The sequence below is a fragment of the Dipodomys merriami genome, unplaced genomic scaffold (genome assembly GCF_024711535.1).
Source record: "Dipodomys merriami isolate MVZ:Mamm:240054 unplaced genomic scaffold, mDipMer1.0.p SCAF_28, whole genome shotgun sequence".
NCBI lineage: Eukaryota > Metazoa > Chordata > Mammalia > Rodentia > Heteromyidae > Dipodomys > Dipodomys merriami.
Window position 1 is genome coordinate 8,589,698 of NW_027204270.1, and position 22,413 is coordinate 8,612,110.

General features: G+C 46.9%; 1 protein-coding gene and 1 long non-coding RNA gene across 2 annotated transcripts in view; one reads left to right on the forward strand and one right to left on the reverse strand.

Annotated features, from left to right (window-relative positions):
- The window catches only part of LOC138837960 (uncharacterized), a 21,088-nt gene extending 15,376 nt beyond the window's left edge, over positions 1–5,712 (reverse strand). Inside the window, exon 1 of the long non-coding RNA XR_011375524.1 lies at positions 5,633–5,712. This is a non-coding gene — a long non-coding RNA (uncharacterized lncRNA). The remainder of the gene's footprint in view (positions 1–5,632) is intronic.
- Positions 5,713–5,846: 134 nt separating this feature from the next.
- On the forward strand, positions 5,847–16,183 carry Cfap107 (cilia and flagella associated protein 107). The gene is made up of 4 exons (XM_070036955.1): positions 5,847–6,153; positions 9,694–9,807; positions 14,499–14,676; positions 15,851–16,183. The coding sequence occupies exons 1-4, from the start codon at positions 6,052–6,054 to the stop codon at positions 16,006–16,008; spliced, it is 552 nt and encodes a 183-aa protein (XP_069893056.1). The 5' UTR covers positions 5,847–6,051; the 3' UTR covers positions 16,009–16,183.
- The last annotated feature ends 6,230 nt before the right edge of the window (positions 16,184–22,413 follow it).

The window sequence follows — 22,413 nt, forward strand, 5'->3', positions numbered from 1 at the left end:
GATAACAGCCCTCACTCAGGATACTACATGGGAGCAATTCAAGGCCATTCTATTATTGCAGGCAACCAGAGGTTTTGCTTACACCACCCTGCCCTTCCCAGCACAGACCTGGAAACTGAACACCCCAGCCCCAGTGACTTCGATGCCCCCATGTCTATAAGGAAGTAGCTAGAAAAGACCACGATGTCCCTCGACTTTTTATACTTCTTTAGGTTTCAAATGATGTGAATCTGCTTTGTTCTCACAACTGCATGTTGCTCTCCACTTGGCCTAATCTTTTTATGTATTCCAAGACCCTTTATGAAGGACTTACCTCTTCCCTCTTGGCCCATTCTATGTATCCAAAGATGGACTATGAAGGATTGACCCCCACCCTGTCTTCCCAGGTGCATACAGATGTCAGGCAATTCACCAAAGATATGCATAGACTGCCTGACACATGCAGGGCAATCTACCTAGGCCTGGCTGTAAACATTCCATCCTGGGCCCAACTGAAAGCCCCTGCCTTCCTAACGGCTTTTACATTAACCTCTCCTTCCTTGCTCAGTCTTCATAAAACCCAAACTCCTGTCCCAGCTCTTTGCACAGTCTCCAAGCCCACAGGAAAGCTGTGCCCCTCACTGATATATCTCAATAAACAGTCCTCACCTGTGGAAGAGTGTGTCTAGCCTATTTCTTTCCTTTTTCTTCAATTTTTCTAACCATCATTACTCTCATCTTAGAAAGATATTCTTATCACTTTCACTAAAAATAAAATACAAGCAGAAGACCCTGAGTTCAAGCTCCAGTATTGCCCATAAATAAGTAAACAAGTTGTAGTTGGATACAGTGTATTCATTCAATTAGAGGGGGGCTGGTTATCACTGAGATGACAGTCCTTGATAGGATTATCAGGTTATTTTCACTGATAAGAACCTCTATTTAAAGATAATCTACTAAAGACTTAAAGAGAAACTTCTCTGAAGAGGAAAGAAGGATAGCCATTAGACATATGAAGAAATGCTCAACCTCCCTAGCCATAAAAGAAATGCAAATCAAAACAACATTGAGATATCACCTCACTCCAATTAGAATGGCTATAATCATGAACTCTAAAAAAAACAGATGCTGGAGGGGATGTGGGACAGAAGGGAACCTTACTGCATTGTTGGTGGGAGTGTGAACTTGTTCAACCACTTTGGAAAGTAGTATGGAGATTCCTCAAAAGACTCCACATAGAGCTCCCCTATGACCCAGCAATCCCACTTTGGGGCATTTACCCAAATGTTCACAAACAAGACCACACTAAAGCTACCAGCATGACTATGTTTATTGCAGCATTGTTTACCATAGCTAAGATATGGAACCAACCCAGATGCCCCTCAGTAGATGAATGGATCAAGAAAATGTGGTATATATACACAATGGAATTCTATGCCTCCATCAGAAAGAATGGCATTGCCCCATTTGTTAGGAAATGGAAAGACTTGGAAAAAATTATATTAAGTGAAGTAAGCCAGGCCCAAAGAAACATAGGTCCCATGGTTTCCCTTATTTGCACTATCTAGTTAGTATATGTCTGAGTCAAGCAGAAAAGGTCAGATAAGGTGATGTTAGGGAAATGAACCCTAAGATATATATTCAAATGTTTTTTTTTCTTTCATGCGATTGTTTCTAATGCATTTATAAGATTATTTCTTTGTTGCTTTGTATGTCCCTCCCCCACGGTATAACCCTTGATTTCACTGAATTTGATATCGGTATAATTTGTGGAGGGGAGGGGAAAAACAAATCGTTTAAATAGGGATACAGGTGAACCCATTGCAACGATGAGATGCACAAGTTGTTATGTTGAAAGTGAACTTTACAACCTTGGTGGGGGGGGGGGGGGCGGGGGCAGGGGGAGCGGGGAGGATTGGGCAAGGGGGCAGGGAGAAGGATGGGAAGGGATGGGAAGGGGAAACAAAGGAGGAGGCTACAATGCTTGACATGTAATTGTAACCCTTCTGTACAATATTTTCACAATAAAAAAAAAAAAGATAATCTAGTCATTCTCCTTGGGATTTTTTTACCCTAGCTTCCCAAATGTATTCTTAAATTACAGCAAAAGGACTTAAGTACTTGACTGAACTTTGTTGCTACAATATACTTGATTTAGGTACACAAGGAACAGAAACATGAAACATCTATTGACCTCTTATATAGGATAAACATTCTATTAGCTACTTGCCAAAGAATATCCTATTAACGTATCATCTCATGGACTACATGGTATTTGAATTGGCCAGGAAACTTGGTCACGGTGCAATGGAATCTGAAGCCAAGTAGGTCCTGTCAACCATTTAATCACTGCTGCAACAGCCCTAAACTGAATTTTATCCTTAAGAACTGTCTTGAGGGCTGGGAATGTGGGCTTAGTGCTTGCCTAGCATGGATGAAGCCCTGGGTTCAATTCCTTAGTACCACATAAACAAGAAAAGCTAGAAATGGTGCTGTGGCTCAAGTGGTAGAGTGCTAGCCTTGAACAAAAGATGCTCAGGGGGCTGGGAAGGTGGCTCAGTGGTAGAGCACTTGCCTTGTATGCATGAGGCCCTGGGTCGCACCACATAAGCAAAAAGAAAAAAGCCAAAAGTGGTGCTGTGGCTCAAGTGGTAGAGTGCTAGCCTTGAGCTGAAGAGCTGAGGGACAGTGCCCAGGCCCAGAGTTCAGGCCCCCACGACCGGACCCCCCCCCCAAAAAAAAGATGCACAAGGACAGTGCCCATGCCCTGAGTTCAAGCTCCAGGACTGGCAAAAAAGAATTGTTTTGAGCAGTATACTGGTGGCTCATACCTGTAATCCTAGCTATTCACGAGACTGAGATCTGAGAATCCCAGTTCAAAAACAGCCTGTTCAGCAAAGTCTGTGAGTCTCTTATCTTTAGTGAATCATCAAAAAGCCAAAAGTGGAGTTGTGGCTGAAGAAGTAGAATGCTAGCTTCAAAGGAAATTACAGGGCTGGGAAGGTAGCTCAGTGGTAGAGCGCTTGCCTTGCATGTCTGAGGCCCTGGGTTCGATTCCTCAGCACCACATAAGCAAAAAGAAAAAAAGCCGGAAGTGGCGCTGTGGCTCAAGTGGTAGAGTGCTAGCCTTGAGCTGAAGAGCTGAGGGACAGCGCCCAGGCCCAGAGCTCAGGCCCCATGACTGGACCCAAATTTTAAAGAAAGGAAATTATAAATAAACCTCAGGGACAGCACTCAGGCCCTGAATTCGAGCCCCAAGATTGGCACCAAAACAAAGTAAATGTTTCTAGACATTCTAGACAGAAGAGAATTATTCATTGCATAATAGATAAAAATCTTTTCTGCAAAGCCTTTCTACTGCAGGAAGAATTTGAGACTTTTCTGGGCAAGTCTGTCACAGGTCTGAGCATGCTGTGTTCTGATTAAGTAATGACTAAAAATTTCAAGCCCCGAATTAAGCTAAAGTCTCTTAATTACTCGTGATGAAGTGAGGAGGCTGAGTCTAAGTAACTTCTTACAGACATCCCGGTGCCTCCTGCTGGGTAGAGGGAGGGCTCCACTCAGTGCTGAACACCTAGCAGCCAGAGAGGCCACTGGTTGGATGCAGATGCCTAGCTCAAGCTAAGAAAACTCTGCTTCAGAGAAATGCAGATGTCATAGCCTTATGAAAGTTCTGCATTAAAAAAATGCTCTATTCTGTCTTGAATACCTCCTCAAATGGCTTAAATCACCTGCCTCTAAATATACCCCATATGGAAATTGAGGCATATCATCCCTAAATGGAAAAGTTCTGCTGGTACCTGAGCTTGTACCTGAGTATGCCCATAGAAGGTCTGCTTTTGTTAAGGCTTTGTCTCCACACCAAGCATGTGGATTTTGTCCACAAAAACTTTGTGTAAGCTCTGTCCTGAGCTGCTAGTCTTTGAGACAACAGTCCACTATGCAGATACCAGCTTTCAACTAAGGAGTCTCCAAATGTAGCTTCTCTGTATTAATAGTATTAGTTTTTTTATTAGTTCTCTGTATTTTTGCGGGGAGGAGTCCAGTCGTGGGGCCTGAACTCTGGGCCTGGGCGCTGTCCCTCAGCTCTTCAGCTCAAGGCTAGCGCTCTACCACTTGAGCCACAGCACCACTTCCGGGTTTTTTCTTTTTGCTTATGTGGTGCTGAGGAATCGAACCCAGAGCCTCATATATGCAAGGCAAGCGCTCTACCACTGAGCCACCTTCCCAGCCCGTAGTTCTCTGTATTATTAGTAGTAGTAGTTCCTACTGGAACTTTGGAAAAGCTGGTTATAATAATATTCTAGATGGGTCTGGGAAGGTGGCTCAGTGGTAGAGTACTTGCCTTGCATGAATGAGGCCCTGGGTTCAATTCCTCAGCACCACATAAACAGAAAAGGCTGGAAGTGGCGCTGTGGCTCAAGTGGTAGAGCGCTAGTCTTGAGATGAAGAGCTGAGGGACAGCGCCCAGGCCTAGAGTTCAGGCCCCATGATGGACAAATAATAGTAGTAGTAGTAGTAGTAGTAATAGTAATAATAATAATCTTCTAGAGAAGATAGTACCATTCTATGCCATAAGCAAAATTTCACCTAGCAAATGTGAAGCCCAAGATTCAAAACCTATGTGGGAGGGTTAGGGTGGGAGAGAGAAGGGGAGAGGAAAGAAAAAGCAAGAGAGAAAGAAGGAACAAATAAAGAGAAAAATGAAAAGAAGGTAAAAGAAGCCAGACATTGTTGACTCATGCCTGTGATTCTAACTACTCAGGAGGTTGAGATCTGAAGATCACAGTTCAAAGTCCCTGAGACTCATCTCCAAGTAACCAGCAAAAAGCTGGAAACCAAGCTGAGGCTCAAGTGGTAGAACATCAGCCTTAAGTGAAAAATCTAAATGACAGCAGAACCCAGGCTCTGAGTTCAAGCCCCAGGGCCAGCAAAAAGGAAAGAAAAAAGAAGAGAGAAAGAAAGAGGGAAGTGGTAGGAGGGCAGTATAATTGTTTATAGAATGGATTGTAGGAGGAAAGATACAGGAAGATAGAAGGACAAAAATTAATGCCTACTTGGAAACTATTTTCCTGGAAATCAAGTAAGTAATGTTTGGATAAAAGTTTAAGGGACTGGGAACGTGGCTTGGTGGTAGAGTGCTTGCCTAAGATGCATGAAGCCTTGGGTTTGATTCCTCAGTACCACACACACAGAAAAAGCCAGAAGTGACACTGTGGCTTAAAGTGGTAGAGTACTAACCTTGAGCACAAGAAGCTCAGGGAACAGTGCTCTAAGCCCAGTTCAAGCCCCAGGACTGGGAAAAAATAGTTTAAATATAAAATTTCTGCCTACTAATTAGCATTGTCAATCAGCATATGCCCATAAGAAAAAAAATCTCTGCATCAAAAAGTCTGCCATGCTGGGAACCAGTGGCTCACACCTCTAACCCCAGCAACCTGACCCTCAACTCAGGGTTGCGGTTTGAAGCCAGCCCAGTGGCAAGCCCTTGAGAGTCTCATCTCAAGTTAACCACGAAAAGTTGGAAGTGGAGCTGTGGCTCATGCGGTAGAACACTAGCCTTGAGTACAAAAGCTCAGGGACAGCACCCAGGCCCTGAGTTCAAGTCTCAGGACCAGCACACACTCACACACAAAAATTCAACTCACCTTACCTCAATGGTTTATGTATATCAAGGGCTGCACTCATCTTGGGGTGAGTGACAACACAGAAACTGGATCTGTTCATTCCTGCCTTTGTTGGCTGATTTATTGGGGTGGGGAGGCTCCTTTATTTTTCTTCTGTCGAATCAGTTGTTCCCCAGCAGAGTCTGCATACCTAGTGCCTGTCACCATGGAGACGGTCAACAGAAGGGAAGCCAAGATTATGTCACTGCCCCTGGAGGGGGAACGTGCGCTCTCAGGACTGTGTTGCTGTCTTTTTGTATTTTCTTTTGAAACTTCCTGAAGCTAATAGTGTCATTCTCTTCGCAATCTGAAGAAGAGCAGCTCCAGACCTTTTTTTTTTTTTTTTAAAGAGAACCCAAACTTAGCAACTCGGCGTCATCCCTCCCTCCCCTGAGCTAGTCACATCATGTTTCTGAGCCCGGTGAACCCTCCACCATTCTTCATTCAGAGCCAGAGGAGCTATTCATCCAAAGTGCTCATTGGAAACTGGGTGGAAGAGAGGAGACAGGTGAGGAGGGGCTGAGGGTAGACACAGGGCTCAGAGAAGGACTGTTGGGTCAAGGGAGGGGCAAAGTTCATTACTATTTCCAAGTCCTGGGAAGCAGATGGCTGGATCTAAAGTCTGGGCCACTGGGCCTCTGTGCTCTGCAGAGGGGTCTTAGAGTCTGTCACCAAGGTCCCCATCCTACTGCAAACACCACACAAGAGGGTTCGTTACAGACGTATCTCAGTTGACTATTTCTAGGCATTGGATACTTCTTGTCCCCAATACCTTTGAAGAACACCTCCTCTACCTGGCTTGACCTTCCCAAACTTGGCAACCTGCTGCGGCAAGCTTGCGACGGGTGTCCACGGATGTCCTGCGGGTGTCTAGCACTGGTCCTATGACTTTTCCCTGCCTTATATACAGGACAAGTAAGCTCCCGCTGTTACCTTGTGCTTCAAAAGTGATTGGAAAACCAGGCACCAGTAGTTCACACATATAATCCTGGCTACTCAGGAGGCTGAGATCTGAAGGTAGCAGGTCAAAGCCAGCCCAGGAAGGAAAGTCTGTAAAATTCATATCTCCAATTAACCACCAGAAAACCAGAAGTGGAGTATGGTTCAAAGTAGTAGAGTGCTAGCCTTGAGCAAAAAAACCTAAGGGTCGCTGGGCCCTAGTGGCTCACGTCTGTAATCCTAGCTACTCAGGAGGCAGAGATATGAGGATCCTTGGCTCAAAGCCAGCCCGGCCAGGGGTGGCTTTGAGACTCTGATCTCCAATAAACCACAAGAAAACCGGAAGTGGTGCTATGGCTCAAGCTGTAGAGCACTCACCTTGAGCTGAAGAGCGCAAGGACAGAGCCCAAGCCCAGAGTTCAAGCCCCACTACCGACAAAAAACAAAAACAAAAACAAAAAACACTAAGGGCCAACACTCAGGCCCTGAATTCAAGCCCTGGGATCTAAATAAGCAAATAAATAGCAAAAAGTCAAGGCTGAAGGTATGGTTCAACATGAGTACCAGCCTAGCAAGAATGAAGCCCTGAGTTCAAGTGTTAATGTAACAGCAACAAAAATAATAGCAATAGCTGGGCACCAGGGACTCACGCCTATAATCTTAGCTACTTAGGAGGCTGAGATCTGAAGACCACAGTTCAAAGCCAGCCTGAGCAGAAAAGTCCATGAGACTCTTATTTTTAATTAGCCACCAGAAAACTGGAAGTGACACTGTGGCTCAAGTGATAGAGTGCTAGCCATGAGCTGAAGAGCTCAGGGACAGCACCCAGGTCTGGAGTTCAAGCCCCATGATTTTTTTTTTTTTGTTTTGTTTTGTTTTTGTTTTTGGGTCCAGTCATGGGGCCTGAACTCTGGGCCTGGGCGCTGTCCCTCAGCTCTTCTGCTCAAGGCTAGAGCTCTACCACTTGAGCACAGCGCCACTTCTGGCTTTTTTCTTTTTGCTTATGTGGTGCTGAGGAATCGAACCCAGGGCCTGTGGCATTCAAGGCATGCGCTCTACCACTAAGCCACCTTCCCAGCCCTCAAGCCCCATGATTGACAATAATAATCATAATAATAATAATAATAGCAACAGATTAATTGAATATTTCAACACAGAGATTTGACAGCAGACTGGTGAGAATTAATAAAGTATAGACACTGAACAGAGACTAAAGGACTTGTGGGAGTTCATCAAGTAGATTAATATATACATTTAGAGAATTACAGAAAGAGAAGAGAGAAAAAGATAAAGAGATTATTTGAAAAAAATGACTGAAAAACTTTCCATATTTCAGTAAATACATGGCTTTCCTAATCCAAGAAAGCATGTTTTCTAACACCAAGGTAAAACACACCAATAGTTAGGGAATGTGGTGTTGGTAGTACTAAGAGGTAAAGCAGTGGCTGAAAATATACTCTAAAAAAGAAATATCTCCATGGTGCCAGTGGCTCATGCCTGTAATCCTAGCTACTCAGGAAAGTAAAACCTAAGGATCGCAGTTTGAAGCCAGCCTGGCCAGAAAAATCTGTGAGACTCTTATCTCCAATTAACCACCAGAAAACCAGTACTAGCACCATGGCTCAAAGAGGTACAGCATTAGCCCTGAACACAAAAACTTAAGGACAGTCAGGCGTCAGTGGCTCATGCCTGTCATCCTAGCTACTTAGGAGGCTGAGATCTGAGGATCACGGTTCAAAGCCAGCCCAGGCAGGAAAGTCCATGAGACTCTGATCTCTAACCCCAAAAAAAAAAAAAACAGTCAGAAAACTGAAAGTGGCGCTGTGGGGCAAGCAGTAGAGCGCTAGCCTTGAGCTGAAGAGCTGAGGGACAGCACCCAGGCCCAGAGTTCAAGCCCCAGAACTGACAGAAGTTGGATTTCAAACACATCCATGTCCATGTTCAGAGTAACAATACTCACAGCAGCCCAAAGACAGGCACAACCTAGGGAGGTGCAAACTGATGGATGAATAGATAAAATATGATACACACATACGGTGGGCGGTATCCACCCCTTGTTTTGGGGGGGGGTTGTTTTTTGTGTCAGTCATGGGGCTTGAACTCTGGGCCTGGGCGCTGTCCCTGCACTCTTCAGCTCAAGGTGAGCTCCCTACTGCTTGAGCCACAGCGCCACTTTTGGTTTTCTATTGGTTTATTGGAGATAAGAGTCTCATGGAGAGCTGGGAAGGTGGCTCAGTGGCAGAGTGCTTGCCTTGCAAGCATGAGGCCCTGGATTCAATTCCTCAGTACCACAGAAGCAGAAAAAGCCGGAAGTGGGGCTGACGCTCAAGTGGTAGACTTCAACTGAAGAGCTCAGGGACAGTGCCCATGCCCAGAGTTCAGGCCCTACGACTGACCAAAAAAAAAAAAAAAGAACAAAAGAAAACCTTCGCTGGGCCCCAGTGGCTCACACCTGTAATGCTAGCTACTCAGGAGGCTGAGATCTGAGGATCGTGCTTCAAAGCCAGCCTGGACAAGAAAGACCATGAGACTCCTATCTCCAATAAACCACTAGAAAACCAGAAGTGGTGCTGTAGCTCAAGTGGTAGAGTGCTCGCCTTGAGCTGAAGAGCTGAGGGACAGCGCCCAGGCCCAGAGTTCAAGGCCCATGACCAACAACAAAAAAAAGTCTCACAGATGTTCCTGCCGGGGCTGGCTTTAAACTGAGATCCTCAGATCTCAGCCTCCTTAGTAGCTAGGATTACAGGCGTGAGCCACAGGTGCCCAGCTGGTATCCACCCTTTAAAGGAAGGAAATTCTGAAATATGCTACAAGATGAATGTTTTTGAAGACATTATGTGAAATAACCAAACACAAAAGGGCTTCATGCATGCTAGGCAAGCACTCTACCACTAGGCCACCTTCCCAGCCCCAAAAGGTCAAATACAGTACAATTTCACTTACCTGAGGGACCTATGATGGGTGAATCCATAGACTCAGCAAGTACCTGACGCTCAGCCCTGCACCACAGCCTTCCTGTGCTCTGCGGCTTCCTGCCTTGCTGTCCCCCTTTTTCTCTGCCTCACTGGAGACGGGACAGGAGTCTGAGAATGTGTGTGGTCTTTTCCAGTTCAGCAAAGTCACTGGTCAGACACCCCAGAGTGTTTCCAGAATGGAGTACACCCCTTTCCTAGACTACAGGCCAGACAAAATCTCCAGCTGGTATGTGAAGAAAAAAATGGAGGTAAGAGACGTGTGTGCAAGGGCGAGATCATGCGGGCTTGGCCCCTGCAGGAAAAGCAGCAGGAGGCAGCCCCTTCCTCAGCACCAGTGTGTGGCTCCCGTCAGGTGTGCCCTGGGGAGAGGAAGCCCAAGGTGCTCCCCACTGGGGCAGAGTTGAAAATGCTGAGTGACATCTTTTGCCAGCCATCATCATCATGGCGGGGGGGGGGGGGGTCTCGATCAGGCACAGAGGTAGGGAGTGAGGTAGAGGAGAAAGCTCAGAGGGACCCGAGAGATCACATGGCTCAGTGCCCAGAGCAAGGGCGATCCCAGGGGACGGTATTCCATCACCTGCCAGTGATGATTGGCGCCTTCTGCTCTGGGGAGTTGTGTCTGGCTTTCAGCTCTCTACTGGCATCCTAGGACCACATTGGTGGAATCTGGACCACACTGGCCCTCAGATCACGCTGGCATTCCTACTGCGGACATCCTTAGATCACAATGACCTCTGGGGCTGCTAGCTGAGACCAGTAATGTGCTCTGAAGACAGTTTAGAACCAGTGATCTGGGGCCCCAGCCCCCAAACACCCAAGAGCAAGAGTTCCTAGCCAGGTTTTCATACAATAGAGCATTATATAGCCTTTCTTAAAGACTTCTGGACCAGGGCTGGGAAGGTGGCTCAGTGGTAGAGCGCTTGCCTTGCATGCCTGAGGCCCTGGGTTCGATTCCTCAGCACCACATAGGCAAAAAGAAAAAATCCAGAAGTGGTGCTGTGGCTCAAGTGGTAGAGTGCTAGCCTTGAGCTGAAGAGCTGAGGGACAGCGCCCAGGCTCAGAGTTCAGGCCCCATGACCGGACCTAAAAAAAAAAAAAAAAAAGACTTCTGGACCCATGATAAACGATGACCCAAGGTTGAAAAAAATTAAGAAGCCCCAGCACGCATGTACAGATACGCACGCACATGTGCACACACACACACACACACACACACACACACACACACACACACACACACACACACACACACACACACACACACACACACACACACAGTTGGACACCGGTGGCTCATGCCTGTAATCCTAGCTACTCAGAAGGCTGAGATCTGAGGATTGTGTTTCGAAGCCACCCTGGGCAGAAAAGTCCCTGTGAGATTCATCTCCAATTAACCACTCAAAAAACAGAAGTGGTACAGGGTCTGGAGTGGTAGAGCACTAGCCTTGAGTACAAAGGGGCTAAGGGACAGTGCTCAGGCCCTGAGTTCAAGCTCCACAACTGACAAACACACACACACACACACACACACACACACACACACACACAACCACACACACACAACCACACAACCAATCATTCATTCCTAAGGATTCTGTTTGTACATAGGGACCTAGGTGCGGCACTGCCCTCTTGTGGCTGCTTCAACTGCTCATCTTTGATTTCCCCTCCTTCCTTCCCTATCTCTGGCCCCCATGGGGCTCTTCTCCCCTCTTAGGCAGAGAGTGAATAGCAGGGTTGTCCTTGCTCGGGGAGGACCCCCTTCCTGAACTTTTCTCCTGGGAAGGTGTACCAACCAGGTTTTTAATTTCCTATTCTAGCTGGGTGCCAGCAGCTCACACCTTTAATCATAGCTACTCAGGAGACTGAGATCTGAGGATTGCCGTTCGAAGCCAGCCAGTGCAGAAAAGTCTGTGAGACTCTGATCTCCAATAAACTACTCAGATAAATCTGGAAGTAATGCTGTGGCATAAGGAGTACAACACTAGCCTTCAACCCGAACAGTCTCAGGGAGACTGACCAGGCCCTGAGTTCAAGCCCCACGACTGGAAAAAAAAAAAAAAAAAAAAAAAAAAGGTTTTTTCCTATTCTAGAATGTGTTGACTTTGTACAGACTCATTTTGGAGTTTGCAAATTCCTAAAGAAAGTAAATAGCCTTTAGCTTCCACCTGTAATCCTAGCTACTCAGGAGGCTGAGATCTGAGGATCGAGGTTCAAGGTTCAAAGATAGCCTAGGCAGCTGGGAAGGTGGCTCAGTGGTAGAGTGCTTGCCTTGCATGCATGAGGCCCTGGGTTCAATTCCTCAGCACCACATAAGCAGGAAAAGCCAGAAGTGGCACTGTGGCTCTCAAGTGGTAGAGTACTAGCCTTGAGCTGAAGAGCTGAGGGACAGAGCCCAGGCCCAGAGTTCAGGCCCCACGACCAACCAAAAAAACAAAAGGATAGCCCAGGCAGTAAAGTTCATGAGATTCATGTCTCCAATTAACCAGTGAAAAGCCAAAAGTGGAACTGTAGCTCAAATGGTAGAGTGCTTGCAAAAAAAAAAGAAAGGGGGAGCTGGGAATTAGCTTAGTGGTAGAGTGCTTGCCTAGCATGCACGAAGCCCTGGGTTCAATTCCTCAATACCGCAGAAACAGAAAAAAACAGAAGTGATGCTGTGGCTCAAGTGGGAGTGCTAGCCTTGAGCAAAAGAAGCTCTGGGACCATGCACAGGTCCTGAGTTCAAGCCCAAGGACTGAAAAGACAGATTGAGAGAAAGAAAGAGAGAGAGAGAGAGAGAGAGAGAGAGAGAAACAATTTTGAAGGAAGAGTGCAAATGGTACCATTTAATTCTCACTTAGTCCAATATATTTCCTCTACCCTCAATTACGCCAGGGTCAGACACTGAGCAACGTGAAACCACCCTTGTAGCCCTGAGCACTCTGAAATTATCCAAACTACCCAATACTAAAGCTGCTCACAGTCCTCCCTTCTTTTTTTAAAAATACAGGGTCTGGGACTTGAACTTAAGGCCTCTCTTAGATTTTTGCTCCAAGCTGGAGCCACAGCTCCACCTCCAGCCTCTTTGCTGGAGCACGGACTTTTCTAACCTATCTGGCTTGGAGCCATGAACTTCAGATCATGAGTACCTAGGATTGCAGGCAGGAGCCACCAGGGCTGGTGATACTCTCCCCCCTTCAACATCGCTGTGTGGCCATGCATGGTACCAACCCCCCTCCCCCAGCCCCCTTCTCCTGAAAAACCTGTCCTAGTCATCCCTGATCAATACAAAAATCTCAGGGCCACAAACAAGACAACAGAGCCACACCTAGCACCAAAAGAAACAGCTAGAAAGTGGTTCCAGGGCCTGCAGCCATGCCTTCCTCTATGTGTGAAGCTGGGCCTCACCAACCAGCATTGGATACACACACGCCCCGGGGCCCAGCGAGGCAGGCCTTCGGAACCCTGCTTCATGTCTGCACTCACCCCACTTTTCTCCCTCTGGCATTGTGGCCGGACTTATTTATGGAGCCAGCAATCGAAGTCTGGTGCAATGCGTTTGCAGACCAAAGCAGACAGACCTCCTGGCCTGCTCCAGACAAGAGGGCAGACAGGCAAATCCCCACCATCCGTCCCTGTAAATCATCCTCCTCCCCCAGGGCTTCCACTCCAGGCCAGAAGGATTTTCTTAAGCCAAGCAGTGACTCAAGCAGTGGTCCCAGAGTAAGGAGAAGATGGCTTTCTTCTCTCCGTAAATAACTCCTCACCAAAGAGATGGCTCCCCAGGTTCCCAGCTGAGGGAGCTGTAAATCCTTCTTCAGAGAAGGCAGTTTATGGAGCCTTCTCGGATTCTTCCCACCATTATACCGGTTGAACTACAAGCTACCCAAGTCCGGCTGGTATCCAGCATCTTTCAATTGCTTTAGAAATTGGCACTTGGGCAGATGAAACTTGGAACCAATCAAGGAACTTAATTTCAGATCACAAAGCACACTTTATATTCAGCTAAGTGTTCTGACTTTATCTCTTCTTGTCTTTTTTTTTTTTCTTGTGCCAGTATTGGGGCTTGAACTTAGGGCCTCTCACTTTTTTTTTTTTTTGCCAGTTCAGGGTGGGGCTTGAACTCAGGGCCTGGGCACTGTCCCTGAGCTTCTTTAGCACAAGGCTAGCTTTTCATGTGTATATGGTACTGAGGAATCGAACCCAGGACATCATGCATGCAAGGCAAGCACTCTACCACTAAGCCACATTCCCAGCCCAAGGGCTTCTCACTCTTACTTGGCTTTTTCATTCAAGGGTGGCACTCTATCTATTGAGCCACACTTGCATTCTAAGTTTTTGCTGGTTAATGGAAATGAGACTTTCTGAGATTTGTTTGCCTAGTCTGGCTTCAAACCTCAATCCTCAGATCTCAGCCTCCTGAGTAGCTAGGATTACGGGTCTAACTTTTAGTTACTTTATTATTTTTTGTCAGTCCTGAGGCTTGAACTCAGGGCCTGGACACTGCCTCTGAGATTTTGCTCAAAACTGGCACGTTACCACTTTGAGACACAGCCCCACTCGAGGTTTTCTGGGTTAATTGGTGATAAGAGTCTCACAGACTTTCCCGCCTGGGCTGGCTTTGAATCATGATCCTCTTGCGTAGCCTGGATTACAGGTGTGAGCCACCAGCGCTTGGCTATGACTTTAAGTTTAACTTGTCACTAGAGCTCCTTCTAGGGAATTCTGGACTTGACCTAGGCCAGAGGACTCTCATACAAAGATCTTACTGCAGACACCTGGCATCTGTCTGTGAATGCAGGCCATGTTGCAGTGAGATCAACAAATGTGTCTTTAATTCAGTGGCTCCTCAGGACTTCCAAGTCAGCCATGGAGGCCTGTGGTCCATCGGACTGAACCCGGAGTCAGGTGGACGCCTTGCTCAGAGGGGTAATGTGTCCACCACCACCTGTGTTTGCAGGGGCTTCCGTACAAACATCTGATCACCCACCACCGGGAGCCCTCACACCGCTACCTCATCAGCTCCTACGACGATCACTACAATCGGCGGGACTACAACCCAGGCATGCCCTCGGTCCGCACCTGGAGTAGGCAGAAGTTGCTGTGGCTGCCGGAGAAATCCGACTTCCCCCTTCTGGGTAATATGATAGATCAGGATTTTCTTCCGTGCTGTCCTGGAAGGGGTTCACAAGCACAAAGGCCTGAGATACACTGCTCTCATTCACAAGGCCCCACACTAGAGATCCTAGCTCCAGACCAGCTCAGACCAGCTGCTCCCTGCCTCTCTCCCACTGATGCTAGAGATCATCTAGGATGCCCTCACCTGGGCAGCATCGGAGCAACACATTCCCACCCACCATCTGTCTCACCCATAGTGAATATCTCCACTATATTTCTGTTCCTTGTTGAGGTACTGGGTCCACAAACTCCTGTGGAGTGGTACAAACTCGTCCCTCAAAGAGTTGACATGACGGTGGGAAGACAGATGACTCAGATCTAAGTCTGCTGAGTAGCTAGGATTATAGACATGAGCCGCCAGCACCTGCTCAGTAGAGAAATGTTCTTAAAGACTGTGACTAGTGGATGTAATAGTTTGGGGCAGGTGTGTGTTGTAGAGATGGCGTATTCATGAACCTCTTCTAGTCGTTGAACCTCTACTCTGCCTGCCCCGCCAGACTCAGTCCCTGAGACCCAGCCTAGGATAATCTGCAGGGCCTTGCTATTGCTCCTTGCTCTTTGTTTCTTTGGTTTTGTGGGGGTTTTGTGCCAGTCCTGGGGCTTGAACTCAGGTATTACGCACTGTTCCTGAGCTTCTATACTTGAGGCTGGCACTCTACCACTTGAGCCACAGCTCCACTTCCAGATTTCTGTTGGTTAGTGTGAGATTAAAACCACACAGAAGCTGGGCATCCATGGCTCACACCTGTAATCCTAGCTACTAAGGAGGCTGAGATCTGAGGATCCCAGTTTAATGCCAGCTTGGGCAGAAAAGGCCAGGAAACTCTAATCACCAATAAGAAAAGAAATCACCAGAAAACTGGAAGTGGTAGAGCACTAGCCTTGAGCTGAAGAGCTGAGGGACAGCGCCCAGGCCCAGAGTTCAAGCCCCACAACCAACAACAACAACAACAACAAAACTCACAGACTTTTCTGTCTGAGCTGGCTTTGAGCCATAATCCTCAGCTCTCAACCTCCTATGTAGGATTACAGGTGTGAGGCCCTGGAGCCCAGGCAAATCACAGCTTCTTTAGGCCATGTTCCTTGAAGCCCTGTGTTATTCCAAGTTTGTCTTGTTACTGATTTGTCTTGCAGGTCCCCCTACAAACTATGGACTGTATGAATGCCTCAAGAAGAGGTGGCTTTCACCCCAGACTGGCATGAAAGAGAGCACTTACACTTCCTCCTACCCCAAACCCCCATTAAGTGCTCTGGCACCGCCCCTTCCCCTGCGCCCCTTCCCACACTCCTGAGGACAGCCACGCGCCAGAGCCAGCTGGAGAACCCTGGTACCACTGGACTTGCCACACAGCAAGTGGCAACCTGACTATTAAATCCAGCCTATTGGATGGACCTTTAGAATCATGATCTGTATTTTATGGCACCAAGAGGTTTTCTTTTCTATTCCATAATTAAAGCTCTTTAACATTACAACAATGCCATGTGTGTGATGGGCATACACAGCCAGCAAAAATCAGTTCTGGGGCTGGGCGCCAGTGGCTCACGCCAGTAATCGTAGCTACTCAGGAGGCTAAGATGTGAGGACTGTGGTTCAAAGCCAAAAGGGGCAAGAAAGTCCATGAGACTCCAATAAACCACCAGAAAACTAGGAGTGGCACTGTGGCTCAAATGGTAAAGAGCTAGCCTTGAGACAAAGAACTGAAGGACAGTGCCCAGGCCCAGAGTTCAAGCCCCATGACCAACACACACACAAAAAATCAGTTCTGTCTCCTCATTTGACAGGAGAGGAAACTGAGGCCCAGGAAGGTAAGTGGCCTCCCTCAAGTTCTTACAATGAAGCATATACCTTCAAGGAGTTGTGTGGTCCAAATGGAGAAACAACTTGATCCTGAGAGCCACCATGAAAACCCCATGGAAGATTGGGGGTCAGGGAGTGCTTCACCTGTCATCCTAGTACTCAGGAGGCTAAGATCTGAGGATCATGGTTCAAAACCAGCCAGAGCAAGAAAGTCCATGAGACTCTTATCTCCAGTTGGCCACCAAAAAGCCAGACATGGACATGTGGCTTGAGTTGTAGTGCACCAGCCTTCAATGGAAGAAAGCTAATGGTACTTACACATACAAAAAAAAAAAAGAAAAGAGGAGTGAATGTGGAAGGGGGCATGGTACCATGGGAGCAGGTAGCAAGATAGGAGCCTGCTTGTCATCCTCATTCGCTACATTGGAGAAGAGATGCACTGGCTCACAAGAAGGGAGATTCAGGGCTGGGAATGTGGCTTAGAGGTATTGTGCTTGCCTAGCATACATGAAGGCCTGGGTTTGATTCCACCACATACACAGAAACAGCCAGAAGTGGAACTGTGGCTCAAGTAGTAGAATGCTTGAGCAAAAGAAGCTCCCGGACAGTGCCCAGGCCCTGAGTTCAGTCCTTAGGACTGGCAAAAAAATAGGGAGGGGGAAGGGTTCACAGACTCTTCCCTCTACCTCTAAACCTCTCAAATCTGTTGAGAGATTTGAGGCTAGGGAGAGCCATCTGGTAGGAGGCTGGGGATGAAGGCTTAGAGAAGAAACTCATAAGAGCCCACTTTCAGCCAGGCACCAGTGGCTCATGCCTGTAATCCCAGCTACTCGGGAAGCTGAGATCTGAGGCTAGCAGATCGAAGCCAAACAGGGCAAGAAAACCTGTGAAACTCTTATCTCTAGTGAACCACCTGAAAGCTGGAAATGGAGCTGTGGGTCAAAATGTTAGAACACTAGCCTTGAGCAAAACAGCTAAGGGACAGTGTCTAGTCCCTGAACTCAAGCCCCATGACTGGTACATATTTAAAAAATAAAAAATAAAGGTAGCCAAGAGAAAAGCTCAGGGGACAAGACAGCCCTGAGGCACAGTCCACTCAGATGCTGAACATATAACACCTTCACTGTGGAATGCAGGGCTAGAAAATTTCTTGGAAGACAGTCCTAAGGATGGGGATTGATGTGCCCTGGTGCCCATTTCATAACATTTTTTTAAGATTTATTCTTTTGTGCCAATACAGGAGCTTGAATTCAGGGCCTGGGTGCTGCTGTCCCTTCGTTTTTGACATTGTACCACTTGAGCCCCAATTTCATTTCCAGGTGGTTAACTGGAGATGAGTTTCATGGACTCTCCTGCCTAGACTGGCTTTGAACTGAGATCCTCTGATCTCAGCGTCCTGCGTAGGTAGGATGACGAGTGTGAGCCACCAGCCAATCTGTGAGAGGCTGTGATTTCAGACTCAGGGTCTCTCTATGATCTACACCAACTATGGAAAGCAAATGTTAAAAAACAAATCCAAAGCCATATACTACCACCCCACCCCCCACCAAGTAATTTTCCATTTATTTTTTAGAAAACATGTCATGGGGGACAGTATACTGGGGTTTAGTGATGATCAGAGATTTCATGCTTTAAAGGCAAACCACTGTTAACTCTTGAGTCTGGTAGAGCAACTTCCCAGCTCCCAGTCTCAGACAGACATGAATTCACTGAGGATATCCCATCATGCTCCTTGGCCTCAGACTCTCTCTCTCTCTCTCTCTCTCTCTCTCTCTCTCTCTCTCTCTCTCTCTCTCTCTCTCTCTCTCTCTCTCTCTCTCTCTCTCTCTCTCTCTCCCCCCTCCAGTCCTGGGGCCTGGGCACTGTTCCTAAGCTGCACTCTACCACTTGAGCACAGCACCACTTTTTCTATGTATGTGGTACATGGGAATGGAACCCAGGGCCTCATGCATGCAAGGCAAGCACTCTACCACTGAGCCACCTTCCCAGGCCTTCAAGTCTATTTCTCTTCATCTGAGAAATGAGTGATCTCAGAGGTCCCTGGTAATGGGAACTTAAAAAAAAAAAAAGGCCCCCAGCTGCTCCTGCATCTGGACTTCCTCCTGGGTTTCTTTGTTCCTGGATAGAAACTCCCAGGCTCTTGGAGCAGACAGAGCTTGGCTGGAAGTGTTTGGGGACCCAGGCCCCTCCGGCTCTCCCCACCTCGTAGGAAGCGTCTTCTCACCCTCTGCCCATGACAAGAGTTTTCTCCACCAGAGAAAGCTTTACCCGCTCTGGCCTGAGTTCAAGTCACCATAGGCGGCTGCTGGATGTCTCCAAACCACCCATGGCTGCTTGAGTATGAGCCAGGACACCCAACCTGGTCAGTGCAGGTCTTCCGGCTCATGTATCTGCTTCTCATTAACTTCCTCATGAAACAAGATACAGACCTCAGGTTATGTCATCAACGGTCAGTCATTGCTAAGCAAGCTTTGCACCTGCCGTCTCGTCTCCGCTCCAGCCTTACCTCCCTGTCCTCCCCTAGTTGGAGGTGGTGAAGCGTCTTCCACTTCTCTTCGGGAAGTTCCTCCAACAGCAGCCAATTCTTAGCACACAGCGCCCCCTGGTGACATTCAACCTAAAGTTGTCCTGAGAATGTACCCAAGGTGTGAGGAGGGCTAGGAAGAGAGAAGGAAAGAGCTCTTATTTAGGAAAAGGTTTAGGAAAGCAATAGATTTTTCTTTTTTCTTTTTTTTAATGTGTCATAACTTGTAGGATGCCCAGTGTCACAGAAGTCAAAATAATAGTGCAAACAACTACAGTGCAATTACAAGTGGCTTTAATTAAATTTACGATGAGTGTTCCTTTCTGAGGTTTTGTATAATATTTAATCTCAACCATTAAATATTGTTATATTTTAATATAAGAAAGTCAAATTTTAGACTTCGAGTAATTTGTATAATGTATTAATTTATTTTTTTTATTTTTTTGTCGGTCGTGGGGCTTGAACTCTGGACCTGGGCGCTGTCCCTCAGCTCTTCAGCTAAAGGCAAGCGCTCTACCACTTGAGCTACAGCACCACTTCCGGTTTTCTGGTGGTTTATTGGAGATAGTAGTCTCATGGTCTTTCCTGCCCGGGCTGGCTTTGAACTGCGATCCTCAGATCTCAGCCTCCTCAGTAGCTAGGATTACAGGCATGAGCCACCGGCACCCGGCTAAAATATATTTTTTTAAATGACCATCAGAGAGGAAGTTGGAGCCACAGCTGAAATTGTGTCTGTTTCCTGGATTATGGAAACCACTAGAATGGAAAGGCAGCTGGCTTCATTCAGGTTAGGCCCAACACTGGGTCTCCAGAACTCTGACAGGATGAGCAGCCACCCTTCTGCAGAAGGGGACCCCAACCCTGTCCTATGCTCTGGGACAATTTTCACTGAGCATCTTGAGATGTTAGATCCGAGCTTTGAGCTCCTTCCAGCACTGACCAGGTGCACAGGGTGACAGGAAGAGGAGCCATTTCGAAACACTGGGAAGATCACAACCTCATGACTCCAAGAGAACTCGGGTTGGGAGGGATGAGAGAAACTGTGGCTCAAGTGGTAGAATGCCAGCCCTGAATGAAAAGAACTAAGGGGCAGCACCCAGGTCCTAAGTTCAAGCTGCAGTACACACGCTAACACTCTACCACTTGAGCCAAAGCACTACTTCTGGTTTCCTGGTGGTTAACTGCAGATAACAGTCTCAAGGGGCTGGGAAGGTGGCTCAGTGGTAGAGCGCTTGCCTTGCATGCATGAGGCCCTGAGTTCCATTCCTCAGCACCACATAAGCAGAAAAAGCCAGAAGTGGCGCTGTGGCTCAAGTGGTAGAGCGCTAGCCTTGAGCTGAAGAGCTGAGGAACAGAACCCAGGCCCAGAGTTCAGGCCCCATGACTGGCAAAAAAAAAAAAAAAGAGTCAAGAATTTTCCTGCCTGGGCTAACTTTGATCCACAGTCCTCAGATCTCAGCCTCCTGAGTAGCTAGGATTACAGGCATGAGCCTTCGGCCACTGGCCCAGGCTCTAATTTTTGGGACTTTCTCACTGTGCTCATGTGTTAGGAGAGAAAAACTAAATTTTGTTTCCATCTCCTATGGTGGGCCTATGAGATTGTATCAGAGATGGCTTTTAACCCTGTAGGTCACTGTTACCTCTGGGGAAAATGATCAAAATATACTTGCCAAGAGGCTCAGTGGGTTATGGTCAGACCAAAGGGTCCTGGAAACTTCCTGGGCTGTTGGCTGTCTGTTAAATGTCCCTTTTGGGAAGATCCTTGACCCTAAGTAAAAGACTACAAGTGGAGCCTTCATGGTGGCAGAACACAGGCCTCACCTTTGAGTGGCCCAGGACTGGCTATTACTGACTATGACATCAAAGGACTGTTTCATGTCCTGAGATTTCTATTGTTTTCTTTGAAAATGGCATGACTATTGTAATGAAGTTGCTTTAACTCTGGAACATATATGCTTTTGATGTGTGCAGTATCTTCTAGCCATGCTATTTTCAGACTTTACTATTTCTTTCTAATGTCAAGGAAAGATAAAAAAAATCCCTCTGTGTGTGTGTGTGTGTGTGTGTGTGTGTGTGTGTGTATGTGTGTGTGGCTTTACTACTGAGGCTTGAACTCTAGGTCAGGATACTGTTTTGATCAAGGCTGACACTCTACCAACAGAACCACAGTTCTACTTCTGGCTTTTTGGTGGCTAATTGGAGGTGAGTCTCATGGACTTTGCTACTCAGACTGGCTTTCAATTATAGGATTATACTCCTAAACCACCAGCACCCAGCAGATTAAATCCTTCTTATCTCAAGCTAAAACTACTTAGAGACAGGTCTTGGTGGCTCATGCCTGTAATTCTAGCTATTCAGGGGGCTGAGATCTGAGGACTGCAGTTCAAAGCCAGCCCAGGAAGGCTGGGGATTCTTATCCCCAATTAGCCAGCAAAAAAAAGTTGAGCTGTGGCTCAAGTGGTAAAATGTCATCCTTGAACAGAAGAGCTTAGGGATAGCACCCAGGTCTTGAGTTCAAACCCCCCTCCCCCCCCACACACACACAACTGAGAAAGCTGGGTGTTGGTGGCTCATACCTGTAATCCCAGTTATACAGGAAACTGAGACCTAAGGCTCTCTCTCCATTTGAAACCAGCCCAGATGGGCAAATTAGACTTATTGCCTCTAATTAACTGGCAAAAAAGTAGAAAGTAGAAGTATGTCTCTAGTCATAGAGTGACAACACAAAAAAAGAAAAAGCTAAGCAAAAATGCAGGACCCACTTAAGTGGGGATGGGAAACTTAGAGAAGTATAGGTGATATTGATCAAGATGTACTGTACTTATAAACTGACTGGTTGAATTTAAATATTTTTGTACAACTACCTAAAGACAGTTTATAAACTTTTTCACTAAAATTTTATAACACATTTTTTTAAAAAGTGTAAGGTCCTGAGTTCAAATCCCAATACTGACCACGCAGAGCACACGCACACACACACACACACACACACACACACACACACACACACACACACACACACACACACACACACACACACACACACACACACCCTACTTAGGGATCATACATAGCTAAAACCCAGCCAACAAAATAGATTCAATAGTCAACTAATGTAAATCAACTTGAAGCCAGGCACTGCTGATTCATGCCTGTAATCCTGAGATCTGAGGATTGCAGTTCAAAGCCATCTCTGTCAGGAAAGTCCATGAGACTCTTATCTCCAATTAACCACCAGAAAACCGGGAGTGGTGCTGTGACTCAAGTGGTAAAGCACTAGCCTTGAGCTGAAGAGCTGAGGGGCAGCGCCCAGGCCCAGAGTTCAAGCCTCACGACCAACAAAAAAGGAAAAAAATATCAACTTGATTTTCACTG